General features: G+C 30.5%; 1 protein-coding gene and 1 pseudogene across 1 annotated transcript; both read right to left on the bottom strand.

Annotated features, from left to right (window-relative positions):
* Positions 1-801: 801 nt before the first annotated feature.
* On the bottom strand, positions 802-3,525 carry LOC106299107 (annotated as a pseudogene).
* LOC106297929 (glutathione S-transferase T3-like) lies at positions 1,127-1,945 on the bottom strand. Its single transcript, XM_013734063.1, has one exon. It carries the CDS (start codon positions 1,943-1,945, stop codon positions 1,127-1,129), a length of 819 nt encoding a protein of 272 aa, XP_013589517.1.
* Positions 3,526-14,179: the final 10,654 nt, after the last annotated feature.

Below are 14,179 nucleotides of genomic sequence, written 5' to 3'. Positions count from 1 at the left end.
GAATAAACTCTTATTCATGCGGAAACGTCGTCTGAATTGTGCCGAGTATGTCGCATTCTCTCTGAAGTAGTCATTAACTAAACGGGTATGTCCCCCTTCACGGTCTCGTTCAATATAACCCCGTGTGTTTTGCATATTTGGTTGGGCCTCCACTATGTCATTATATGCATCTTCGACGATTTAATCGAGAACCTTGTCCAATCTTTCATCGATTTCATCGGATGATGATGATGATGACATTTTAGGTTTACCTCCTTTTAAAAATAAAATATTAAGTTTAGTTTTTTATATCATTTATTTTGACTTTAATAACTTATTGGTATTATAGCATAAAATCCCAATTTGTAATCATCTTATTTCCCATTTTCCAATCATCTTATTTCTATTTTTTATTTTGGTTATAGATGTTCAAATTTTAAACATATATGGTATTATTTCATAAAATCTCATTTCTAATCATCTTAAATTCCATTAAGCCATGTTTTTGCTAACCTTGTGATATGTTTCTCCGTCTTGATGTCACAGAGAACAGAGAAGCCCTGCCTTCCTTGAAACATTAAGCCATGTTTTTACTCAAGTCGCTTAATTCAAATTCAAGTTCTATTCTACTCAAGTTAGTAAGGATAGTTATATAGTAGTAAGTATAGTTCAACATATCAGTGAGTTCAATTAAACAAGTTCATGAGCTAAACTCTTAAATTTCAGTGAGTTCAACACAACATCAATGAGTTAAACGTAAGAACAAGAGGACACAAAGCATTTCATACATAAAAATTTCATTACCTAAACAGAAGTGGTTCTTGTAGTAGGATCCGAATACAAGTTCAGTCGTGGCTAAATATTACAACCTTTCCGAGAAACACAAGTTTTGAACAACATGAAACAAGTTTAGAGGCTAAAGGAAAACACCTCTCCGAGATAGAATGTTAAAGACTACATTGCGTTCTACTTATAATACATTAGGTGAGGGACAAGAACCCGTGACTTCCACCCGTGACTTCAACCCGTGACTTCCTTCACATGCCTACTTAGATAAACCTGACACATCAAATAAGACAAAGGTTAGTAAAGTTCAAATGCATTATAGTTTCATTTTTAGACATTACCTCTAACCAACATTAATACATCAAAGCATTTCAGACATTAGTTTCATTTTTAGATTTGTTTCCATCTCAGTTAAAGGCTCCTTCTTCGCGAGTAAACGATCTAGAATCTTAGCCCTATACACTTTTTCTTTGACTTCTAAAACCCCCTGAAGCTTCCCCAGCTCCTCCTCTCTACCACTTTTCTTCTTCTTGATATCAGCTTTGGCAGCCTTAACCCCAGGAGGTCGACCTTCTGGTTCGCCGACTTCCTCTTCTTCTCTATCAACATCAATCACTTGTTTACGCTTTTCCTTTCCACCCTCCTTCGGCCCGTAGACAGAGCACCACTTTTGGTCATGCCTCAGCTCCCTCCAGCAGTGATCCATGGTGAACTTGGACTCGGTAGTTTTGAAGAAAATTTCCAACGCCGCCTTCATCACATCATCGTCATTTTGGCCACTTCTCTGCTCTCTCAAAGCCGCATCATAGCATCCTGTAAACTTGGATACATCTGTGTTGATCCTCCCCCACCTCTGCTTGCAGGAACCTAGCTCTCTCAGTACGGTCCCAACCAGCTGCGGACTTGCATTGTAGTAATCTACAATCCGCCTCCAGAAAGAACCAGCTTTCTGCTCATTGCTGATGATAGGATCCTTACTGGTGTTAAGCCAGACACCAATAAGGATCTTATCCTCCATCGGAGACCACTTCCTCCTGAGACCAGACTCACCACCAGACTCGACAACAGGCTTGACTACAGGAGGGACAACAGACTCCCTAGGACATTGGCTACCGAACCATAAAGGTTCGGGTGAATCAAGTTCCACTAGAGTCTGAGTTTGACTAAACAGTAGATTCATATAAGGTGTATTATTTTCCATTTGAAATATCAGTATATGTCACTCTAATAGCAACACAGAGTCTTAAGTAGACGAGTTTAAACATTGAGCTAAACTAGTTGCATTTAAGGCCAATAAAAACGAGCAGTTAGTAAGGTAGAAAGCTAACTAAAGGCGTAAAACATTTAAAACAATCAATTCAAAGTAACACCCATTTGCAAAGTACTAAAACATTTAAAACAATCATATCAGAGGCGGTAGGAAGGTAGAAACGAAAAAAATTGCATTTATGCGCAAGCACAATCAATACTAACAGTAATATTATAAAGCAATGAACTTGCATTCATTACTAAAGCAAATCAATACTAAAGCATTTCAATACAAAGCATTTCATACAAAAGAGAGTAGGAATCGTACCTTAATTATACAGACACTCTTGAGCTTTACTAGTTGATCTAGTTTACTTCTTCGAAGCTCTTCCTGCATAAACATTAAATCAAACAGTCAAAAGTTATAAAAAAATGTCATGAAGAAACAAGCAAATAGCACAAGAGAGATACTTACCACTCAGGTACATAGCAGCCAAACCTATGAATACTATTGCAGACACCATTACACAAACTGCCAATGCAAACACATTTGTATTCTCTGATTTCTTCTTCACCTCACACACCGTCTTCTATAGCTTAAGCAGCTTCTGGTCACACTCAAAAGCTTGATCCTTGAGCTGTCTGACATCTCTCTAAACCTCACCGAGCTCCTCCGTTAAAGCCACATTCCACCATTTCCATATGTGGCAGCCCCCATCATCGACATTGGGGCACGAGAAGTATCTTCGGTATGGATCCTTAGGTGTGTAAGAGCATTTGACAACAGGCTGAGCACCACAGTAGCAAGCCGTAGGGATTCCATCATCAGCCTCGGGTTGAGGTGGGAACTGATCCGGCTCTGCATTGCAGTAGGGACTCTCAGCTTCATCCGCGTACATCTTAGCTTCAGCTTCAAGAAGGGAGCTCATGTCTATAGAGTTTGATGATGAAGAAGGCTGAGAATAGCTGTAATCTTGTCCCATTTGGTTAACCTGAGACAAATGATTAACGAACAGAGTTAAATACAACAATAACTTTTGGAATTTAAAACAACATAGTTAGAGCAACGAAATCAAAAAAGCTCAAGGATCTTGTGGAATTTAAAATATTACGAACCCAATGAAAGCGAACACATATCAAACCTAAAAGGTTGAGAAACCCTTGAGAAAAAAGAGAAAATCCTCTTCCGTTGAAAACATATTTCATTTCGAAACCGTTTAAGAAATAAGATACAAATCCGCTTCAGATTGAAACCGAAATCTTGTCAAAACCCTTTATACAAACCCCCATACTGGATCTAAATCCCAAATCGATTTAACCCCAAATTTTTTTTAAACCCTAATTTGAATCGAAACCCAAATCGATTCAAACCCATCCCCGAAACACTAAAATGAGACGAATCTACATGAAAACTAAGCTAAAATGAACAAAAATACAGGTTTACGCTTCGATTTACCTTCGTGAAGACGATCGATTTCAAACGCAAAATATCGCCTTTCCTCGAGCTCTCCTTTTTTTTTTGCGGTCTCCGTCGAGAATGGCCATTTTTTTTAACCAAACCCAAAATCAAACCGACCCCGTCCCACTCAGGAGTTGACACGTTGCTAAGGATCAATCTCTTAAAAGCCTTGGCTACGGACCAATCCTTACGTCGATTAACCTAAGTAATATTATTATATTCGGTTTTACCTAAGTTTTCGTGCTAAGGATTCGTCGTGTACTCCCGTTGTGCATGGTCTAAAAACTGCCGACTCTTGGATTCCTTGAAACATATATTTTATTTTATTTCAAATGAGAGATAAAAAAGAATAGATTTTTAGTTCTTCTTTTCTTTTCTACTTACGTTTCAAAATAATACATGTTTTATAATTTTTACACTTTTTAATAAAACATATTAAAATATAGTTATAAATACATAGTTTTTGTAATTTTTTATTTCTTATAATTTTAAACTAATAAAAATTTAAAATACAATTAATATTTTTGAACCTCACAAATTTTTATTATTAGTTGATAAAAGTTGCATTGAAAATATAAAAAAAAAAAAAATTTTAAAACAAAATATATCTCCAGAACATACATATTTTTAACGGACGGAATATATGAACTCATTCCAATGATGTTTAGTTTTTATGGAATCGGATGTCTGAAACTAAGAATTTAATGATGTCACTGTAATATGCTAAAAGTTTTTTTATTGCCTTCTCTCATAAAAAATGTTGTTAGTTTATACATACCCTGACTGGTTGCTCAAAAGAAAACAGACTCCAACTCGATAGCTAATGTATGTGATTTAGGCTCTGAATGTTACGATCCGCACCATAGTTAATAGTAACAAAAATCTTTATATATACCATATATCTATACGTTTTTATAACTGGTAGAACCGCACCGCAGTTGTACCGTTTGTCACGCACCGCTCAATCCGATGTTACCATTCGGAACCTTAATATGACGTTGGAGAAACTAGTCTCCAAGCTAATCGTGACCGTCAGTTTTCCTCGTTTTCTTCTAAAAGTTACACCATTCGTCTCTTCTAAAAATTACATCACTTTAAATTTTAATATAACATTCTGATTTATAGCATATATTGAAAGGTTTAAAAACTGATGTAGTTATTTATATCCATAAAATACACTTATTTGTTGGATACACATACAAAAAATTAGAGTTAAATGTGATTGATATTGAGTAGTTAAAGGATGGCTGATCTCAAAGTGGTTCACGATATCGTGTGAATGAAACTAAATCATGGAGAAAAATCATATAATGATAGGAAAGTCAGTAAACAAATCTTTCAGACCTTCAAAAATTATTGCACCTACCGATATATATGATGGGGATCACATGCCAAGTGAGCGTGCTTGGGGTTCATACTAACATGGGTACGGTTTTTATACACAATGAGAACGTTGTGTTTGCGAGAGAGCATGATCACAATATCACAATTTGTTGTATATGGTAGTGTATGTTGAAAGATTTTAAAAATGATTTGGCTACTTATATACATAAGTGCACTTATTTTTTTGATACTTTTAGAAAAAACTCTAAAATCAAATGTGTTTGGTAGGCGACATATCACGGCCTAAACACAAAAGGTCATATAGTAATTTGAAAAGTTAATAAACAAATTTTTAAAACTTCTAGAAAATGACTGCACCGACCGTCATATAGGGTAAGCAGCCCACATGTCTAATAAACGGACGTGGAAGACTTATTAGCCATAAACAGCAGGGTTGTTACATTTACAGTTAAGCATTGTTTTCTGTTTCAATATACATTTGGTTTTAAAAATATTTTTCTGTTATAAAATAAGTGTTATTTCATTTTTGGTGTAAACTTTTTATATGAACAGATAGTTAGTCTCAAATTTAAATCAATGAAAACTATATAAGAGACCATCAGATGTTCCACTATTTTTTGTATGCTCTTATTTAGTAAGTTTAGTAAAATTAATTAATTATGCACTAGATAAGTTTTGTATGCTCTTATTTTGTAAAAAAAACTGCAATTGTTGTTATTTACGAGGACGGGCAACGAAGGGTAATACCAGCTACTTCAAGTCCAACACAAACGAGGGAAAATGGTCCACGAATGATCTTCCTCTCAGTTCGTAGTTTCGTACTGAACTTTTGTTGTTTCACATCATAAAAGCAAATGTTCTCTTCCAATCGCTCTTATAATCTGCAACTTCAATACCACTTGAGTCTTGAAATAAGTGCCTTTCTCACTTTTATTTCTCCTCTTTTTTGGAGTATCGTTTTTGGATTAGATTCCTCGTGGAAATGTCAACGAATTTTGTCCATTAAGTAAAGAGAGTAAATTAATAACTGTACTTAATATTGATAAAGTTTGGATAAGTTTATGCCAAAAAGTTTGGATACGTTTTTAAACTATTCTTGACTATTTGTACACCCATATTAACACATAACTTTAGTGATTCTATCCCATTTGTCTAATTTCCTGTCTGAATTTTGTTGTTTCTCAAAAAAGACTAAATGGTCTATTGTTTTATTATTAAATACTCAAGTAAAGCTTTGATTGGTGACATGAGTCAGATTTGATTAAGTTTGAGTTATGAGCATGACTCATAAATGTTACCAATCATGAATTACTTTTAATTTTTTAAATTAATGTTTGAATTAGAATGTGTTATGTTTGGATTACAATTTTGAGTTAGCCCTTTATTAAATTGTATAAATCAAATCATAGCTCAACATCAAACAAAATCTCATGTATTAGAAGTTGAGTTAGTATCTTTTTCGGGGAAATCGGCCAATTTATACATTAACAGAAGGTCACGGTCCCGATCAGTACATAAACACGTATCAAGTGCTAAAACATACATCAACACATAATATATTCAAATTTCATACGTGAACAAATATATTTAGGTGTTTTCATACGTTGACCGTCTCTCTATTAGTTAAATGATAATGGATGCTGATGTGACTTTAACGGATGTTGACATGACTTTTACATTTTAATTAATTAATAAAAAATAATACAAATCATATGTCGTTAGGTGGAGTCAAACCTGGGTTCGAATGATATTGAATAAAACGCTGAACTATTGTGCCAAACCAGATTATTGGTTATGTAATCTATTGTGTCTTCTTTATTTCTAATATGTTTTGTATATATTTCTAATTATCTAAAATTAGTTCTACAAATATATATAAATTCTAAGTAATTGTGTTTAATTACCTTAATTATTGTTATTGTGTTCTATAAAATCAAAATTTCAAAATAAAAATTTCAAAAATCAAAAAGCCTTTTCGAAATTTAAAAAGAAAATATGAAAAAACCATTTTTTGAAAAATTGAAAGAACATTTTTTGAAAAATTGAAAAACAAAATTCAAAAAAAATTATTATAAAAGGTTTGAATTTGAAAAAATATATTCAAAAATACTTTTTAGTTTTAATTTATATTTTTACTTATTTAAATAATTTTCAACAATTATTTAAATATAAATAAATATTTAAATAAATATAGTTCTATAAATATAAATAATTATTTAAATAGATATTTGAATTATATGTTTTCAAATTCAAAATTTTTATAATAATTTTTTAGAAATTGTTTTTCAATTTTTTTTTCATATTTTCTTTAAAATTTTTTAAATGATTTTTTTTATTTTCAAAATTGATTTTTATTTTAAAATTTTAATTTTTTTTAGAACACAATAAAAATAATTTAGGTAAATAAACACAATTTCTTAGAATTTATATATGTTTTGTGGAACTAATTCTAGATAATTAGAAATATATGAACACAATATATTAGATATAAGTAAGACACAATAGATAACCCAACTAATAACCTGGTGTGGTATAATGGTTGAGTGTATGGTTAAGTATTGGCTGAACTCAGGTTCGATCCCCGCAGCGACAGTTTAAAATTATTTGTATTATTTTTTTAATTATTAAATAAAATGTAAAAACCACATCAACATCCGTTAAAGCCACGTCAGCATCCGTCACCATTTATTTAACAGAGACACGATCAATGAATGGGTAAACCTAAATATTTTTGTCCATGTATGAAATTTGAATATATTTTGTGTTGATTTATTTTTTAGCACATGGTCCATGTTTATGTACTGATTGGGACCGCGGTCCTCTGTTAATGTATGAATTGGCCGATTTCCCATTTTTTTGCATCATGTTAGTTAAATTACTGTTTGTTTTAATTTCTAATAAATTTAAATTTGTTAATACACTACACCATTTTTTCACGTCACTTTCCATTAGTTAATAAACCATTTTCAAAAAAAAATTGTATAGTTACTAACTACTTAGTCAAATATTTTATAAGCTTTCTTATTTTTATTTAAATTATTTCTATAAATTTTAATTGTTAATTCTGTTTAGTAACTAAAAATTGACATACATAAAATTCTGTGTAAACACATATATACATATTGATGTCAAAAATATATACATATTGTTATAGTATATAAAAACTTAATATATTTTCTCAACTTTAAATTTATATATTTAAATGATTTATCAAATATATAATAAATTTTATTATTATTTTTTAAAATTATACATACTGCAACTTATACATCAAAAATATTACCAATCAACTATATCCAAAAAGTATTAACTTATATTTATAAAGCAAATTTACTACATAAATCTACAGTTTCTACCACATAATTTTTACTGTAAATTACATCGAATTATAACTTTTATTGTAACTCAAAGATAATACTACATGTCACCAGTCGAAGCCTATATATCTTGAAATAGAAGTAATATTAGTTGATATATTCAAAATGTAAATACCGTATAGCCAAATTGAAAGGTATACCAGATGAATATAAAGGTACGACTATAAACAAAAGAATCCGGATTCCAGCCAGAGCTTCCTCATTGGATTCGATTTCCTTTGGCCACCTATAAATGTTTTAAGTGGCAAAAAAACCTAGATTTCTATGGGTTTCTTGGTGATTAGTCTTTGGGCCTACAAAGTTTTTGGCATCATGCCAAGATTATAAAAAAAAAAAAAAAAAAAAAAAAAAAAACAGAAGAATGGCATAGTGAGCATTGAGCACTGAGCAGAATTATGTTTTGGCGTTATTTACCTCACGCATTAATTTAAAATACATCACTAGTGAGCTGAGATGGTGTGAACGAGAAAATATGGTGTGTGCATATAGTCTTTTTTAGCAATCGCCATTTTTCTTCTTCGTTCTTTTTATGAGGACAATAATTGAGAACAAAAGGTGGAACTAAAATTCCACAACAGATATTATTACATAACTTTGTTTTATTACAGAAAGTGGAACTAAAATTCAAACATGGCATCCCTCAGGATCTCCACACGGCCAACTTTGTATAGGCCCTGTATACGTCTGATGTTGGTTCCATGCTCTTTGAGACTATGATCATGCCATTGGGCCTTCCCTAATTGCCTAATTTCACCACCTACTCTAGTATGCAAGTAATATGCTAGTATGCAAGTAATATGCTTGCGGAAAATTATATCTACACATACACTCATAGTCATCGTAAGTGGAAATTTACTGTAGTATACATGATAGTAAAGTTATTCAATCGCTATCATGCATTATCTGAGAATGGATCAAAATAATGACACAACGATAACATTTTTTTCCCCACAACGATAACATGCTCTGTTCGTTTGTCTGTTGTTGGAATATGAGATCTGCTACTGCGATAAATACTTGTTGTTTTAATGTTTTTTTCGTTTTTATGTCAAGTATTAAGTATTTTGCAATCAGTTACAGACTTACAGTGATCATTCGTAGATTGGAGCAACTGAAAATTTAATTGTTGTTTTTTAGTGACATGATCTAAATATTTAATTTCTTGTTGTGTGCGTGATACCAAAACGAATAACTAGACTGCAATTTGTGGTTACAGTTTCAGATCTCAAATCACATCAACAGATAAATTAAACAAACAGCGTTACAAACGTTTATATTATTTACAAGTTTGCATATGTACATGCATGTGATGATACCATGTTGGTCATTCTCTCAAACGTCATTTGCAAAATTCTTCACGGCATCAATCTTGTTGTGACGTAGGCTACGCACATCCTTTTTACGCACACAAGCACCCGTATAAGTACGAAGAGTAAAATCTGCTAGATAATAATTTTGATTAACATATCGGAAGTTTTGAATAGCTTACATATTTATTGAAAAATCTAAATCTAATGTATATTTTGTAACAAATGTCAATTACCTATAAACACGTCACTCTAAAGTAGCAGCTGTAAAATCCAGAGTCTAAGGACAAGTTAACTTCCACAATGACAAAACAAAATTTGGTGTTTTAGTATTTTATTTTAATTTATATCTTTAACCACAAAATCAAATGTACACCAAAATAATATTATATTTTTAAATAATTTATTTTATTTTATTAATTTTATATTTATTTATTAAAATAATTTGGTTATGATAAATATTTTTTTGTTTTAGTCATTTATATATTTAATTTAGTTCTAAATTTAAATTTATTAATTATATTAACTTAAATATAATATATATTTTTGTAACAACATAATAAAATATATTATTAATCGTTTGGTGCGTTAATTGATGAATATGGTGTAACACTATTTATAATATACAAATTTTGATAAAACAGTTTGAATTCCATTGCAGATGAAATTATATCAAACTTGATGTTTTTGAGTTTCATTAGAGGTGGCCTAAATATCTGATTCGACTAATTCCTGTGAGTGGCAAAACAAATGTTTAAAAAGATATTAAATTTATGTATGTATCAGGTAGAAAAATTTATCTGTTTGTAATGGATAACTTAATTATAACTTTGATTCAAATACACCCCCCCCCCCCCCAAAAAAAAGTTGCAATTATATCTAGTTTAAATTCGTTTCAGGCATAATGATTTAAACTGGAAAACAATTCCAAGCTTAGAAGCTTGAAATTGAATACGCGACACGACTGGTTTAAACAAACTAGTGTTGCATTTTCTAATCTATAGTATTCCTATATCTTATCTTTTTTTTTTGTTGAAATCTTATCTTATTTTGTGTTAGAGTTAACTAAAATTTTAATTATTCATGGTTTAATTTTCTTTGATTTTGAAAAATTGTGTTTTTATTCTCTCTGATTATAAATAATTGGTATATACCAAAAAAAGTTTGGAATGTTTGGGCATTATTCGTATGATATTCCCAAACAGCACAAAAATAAAGAAGCATATTGAAAGAGACGAGACCTCTCTTTTTTTAATGCTGAAACATTCTTTATATTCATTGTGATATAAGTTCATGACCAAATTGGTCTTACACAAATGCAGGAAAACAAGTACTCCAGATAAACACCAATACAAAAGAGAAAGCAACCACTATTAGAAACTATGTTGCTGCCAGTAGGCACCATTCAAAAGTAAAATGTAACGAACTTCAATCATTCCTGATCTGGAAGATATTTGTAAAGATAAAATGCAGCTGAACTGAAAACTACCATGGTGCAAAACCTTGTAGCTTTTCCAATTCAAAGCTGAATTTGATTAGGATTTGAAAGACAGGACCTCAGAAGAAGTTGATGTCGATATTATCTACACTAAAATGTCAGAGCGCGTTATGTAAAGTTTTGTTCAATAAATATTTCATAGATTTACTAGCATTCAAGCGATCAAATTTTAACACAGAGTATTAATTCTGATATTCTTTTGTTTAAAGATTTAAAGATTCTGAAGTAAACAAGGATAACGATATTTGTATCGGGAAATTGTATACATGAACTTTACGAATTTAAGGATTCCCCGGAGAAGTATAGTGCATTTGAAGTCAATCAAACACGCTTTTCTTTTTTCTTTTATTTTAAACATGCTTTTCTCTACGCATTATTTTTTATTTACCTATCATATCCTTTAACCTTTTATTTGATTTTTTTGGTAGATAAAGGACTCATGATTGTGTTTGACAAAAAAAAAATGAAAAAGGATTCATGATTGTACATGGAAATACGTCATTTGAGCAAATGTTAATAAGCTATCAACCTGAAAGCACTACATTTCAGCGTTTTACAAAAAAAAAACTTAATTCTAAATTAATGATCTTAGCTCAGACTTCTTAGCTTTTATAATGGAACACTATTAAATATTTGATACAATGCAGTATCAAATCTTATACTCCCTCTGTTCCTAAATATTAGGAGTGTCAAAATGATCAATAGCTCATGATCTGGCTCAATTCATATCGTTTTTCATGAGTACAATCTCTATATTTTAAGCTCATTTAATAAATGAGTTTAATGATCGACTTTAAATTAGATCACGAGTTATATGAATGATCTTTAATGAACATGAGCTGACTCATGAGCTTGTTCATTTTTTACTTACAATAATATATAATATATTTTATATATTATATTTGGATAATTTCTATTTTTAATGTAAAAAAGTGATAATTTCTATATTTACCATATTTATCTTCTAAAATTAAAATGTCAAACCAAATCTTCTTAAAATATAATATCTATATTAATCATATTTATCTTCTAAAATTAAAATGTCAAACCAAATCTTCTTAAAATATAATATCTATATTAATCATATTTATCTTCTAAAATTAAAATGTAAAACATACATATAAGACATTGAAGCTGAATTGGCACAAGACTCTCACGAAGAATAGAGATTTGGATCATTAGTTTTGCTTTAATTTAATTTATATTAGGTGTTTTTTTTTGTCATGTGTTGGTTTTTATTTAGTATTTAATATTTATGCTTTGAATTTTTTAATATTTAAATTTTGAACAATATTATAGAAGTTATTCTATCACTATTTTATTTTATAATTATTATTTTTATTTAGATCACGAGTTAGTTCATTTAACTCATGATCTAGATGATCTGAGTTCGAATTTACATATTGAAGCTCATATAGTAAATGAGCTGAGCTCACTATGAGCTGAGTTGAGCGGGCTAGCTCATTTTGACACCCCTACTAAATATAAGATGTTTAGGAAAAAACACACATATTAAGAAAATTGTTTTTTTTTTGTCTAAAAAGTATCATTAAAACTATAAAATAATTGTATTCAACCAATTACAAAATAGATTATTAAATATGATTGGTTACACAGTTTTTAATAAAATAAAATTTATCTAAAAAGTTAAAAACATCTTATATATTGGAACATCAATTTTTTTTTTAAAACATCTTACATTTATGAAGAGAGAGAGAGTACTACTCTTTACTGGTATATTCAATTAATATCTTTACTAGTATTCAATTAATATTTTATGACCACGATGAAACCGTGTTTACAAGTTTCTGACGTGTAAGTGAGTCATGTTAAACAATTAAATAGGTGAGTGGATTTCTTTTCAAGAAAAATATATGAAAAAGTGTTGGTATGTGATTTACAACATCCTCAAATCAAAAATTTTACTTTTTGAGGTAAAGGCAAAATAAAATATTGAGGAATAAAATACTTTTGATTTTGACAAATGAGACCAGCCCCAACTGATGACCCCCTGACGCTACGAAAAGGTTGGCCCGTATGCGTCGACGTCATATAAACGAATTCTTCCAGTCACAAAAGACACCAGCTGGCTTGGTTTTTTTTTTTTTTTTCATATGAAATATTCCTTCACTTACACATTATACAAAGTACTATATTTTTGCCTTTAGAAAAACATAAATATTAAAATAAAAACGTAAATATTTACTTAAAATCATGGAAATTTGTTTTTTTTTCGTCGAAAAATTCGAGATAATTGTACAACCGAAATGTTCATATACACTTAAATAGTAGTAAATTCTAAAGAATGAACTTAATATTAGATTGTTATCATGATTCAAATAAAAGAAGGAACCTTCTGGATTTTTTGTGTTGGTTTAATTTTATAGATAAATATGAAATGCTATTGGTGTAAAATAATTAAAAACTTAATAAAAACAGTTAAAGATCCATGGGTTTAATACTTCATAGAATGAAATCATTTTTAAATCTTGTGATTTTTATTGTTCTCCTTTTTGTAAGAGGAGTTGGCTTTGATAACACATGAATAATCTCTAAAGATAAACTTAAGTTTTATATATGCATCCACACTACAAGAAAACAGCGACATACCGAGGAAAAAAATCGTCGGTATGTCGTCGGAATAACGTTATTCCGACGACATACCGACGAAACAAGTCCTCGGAAATAACTCCTCGGAAATTCATTTTTCTTTGGAAATCCCTCGGAAATTTCCGACGGAATTCCGAGGAAACGAATTTCCGAGGAAACTCCGAGGACCACCAGTTCGTCGGAAAGCTCCTCGGAATATACCGAGGGAGAACTTCCTCGGGATATTTCGATGGACTTTCCGATGGTCCAATCCTCGGAAGTTCCGACGGAAAATTCCGAGGAATGAGTCCCTCGGTATATTCCGATTAAGAAGTCCCTCGGAAAATTCCGAGGAATGAGTCCCTAGGAAAATTACGAGGAATGAGTCCCTCGGTATATTCAGAGAAAATGTTCCTCGAAAATTTCCGAGAGTTCATTTCCTCGGAATTTCAAAAAAAAATAATTTTTTTTTAAAAAAATAAAATTTTTGAAATTTAAATTCGAAAATATAAAATTAAAATTAAAATTGAAAAAATATTAGATAATATTCAAAGTTGTACAAATAAAAATAAAACATTCCGAGTTTTTGAAA

The sequence above is a fragment of the Brassica oleracea genome, chromosome C6 (genome assembly GCF_000695525.1).
Source record: "Brassica oleracea var. oleracea cultivar TO1000 chromosome C6, BOL, whole genome shotgun sequence".
In the NCBI taxonomy this organism is placed as follows: Eukaryota; Viridiplantae; Streptophyta; class Magnoliopsida; order Brassicales; family Brassicaceae; genus Brassica; species Brassica oleracea.
This window is presented reverse-complemented; position numbering and strand designations above follow the sequence as displayed.

What these genes read in the sequence shown, in the direction of transcription:
- LOC106297929 (XM_013734063.1), bottom strand. Translation starts at nt 1,945, where the DNA reads ATGAATCTACTGTTTAGTCAAACTCAGACTCTAGTGGAACTTGATTCA.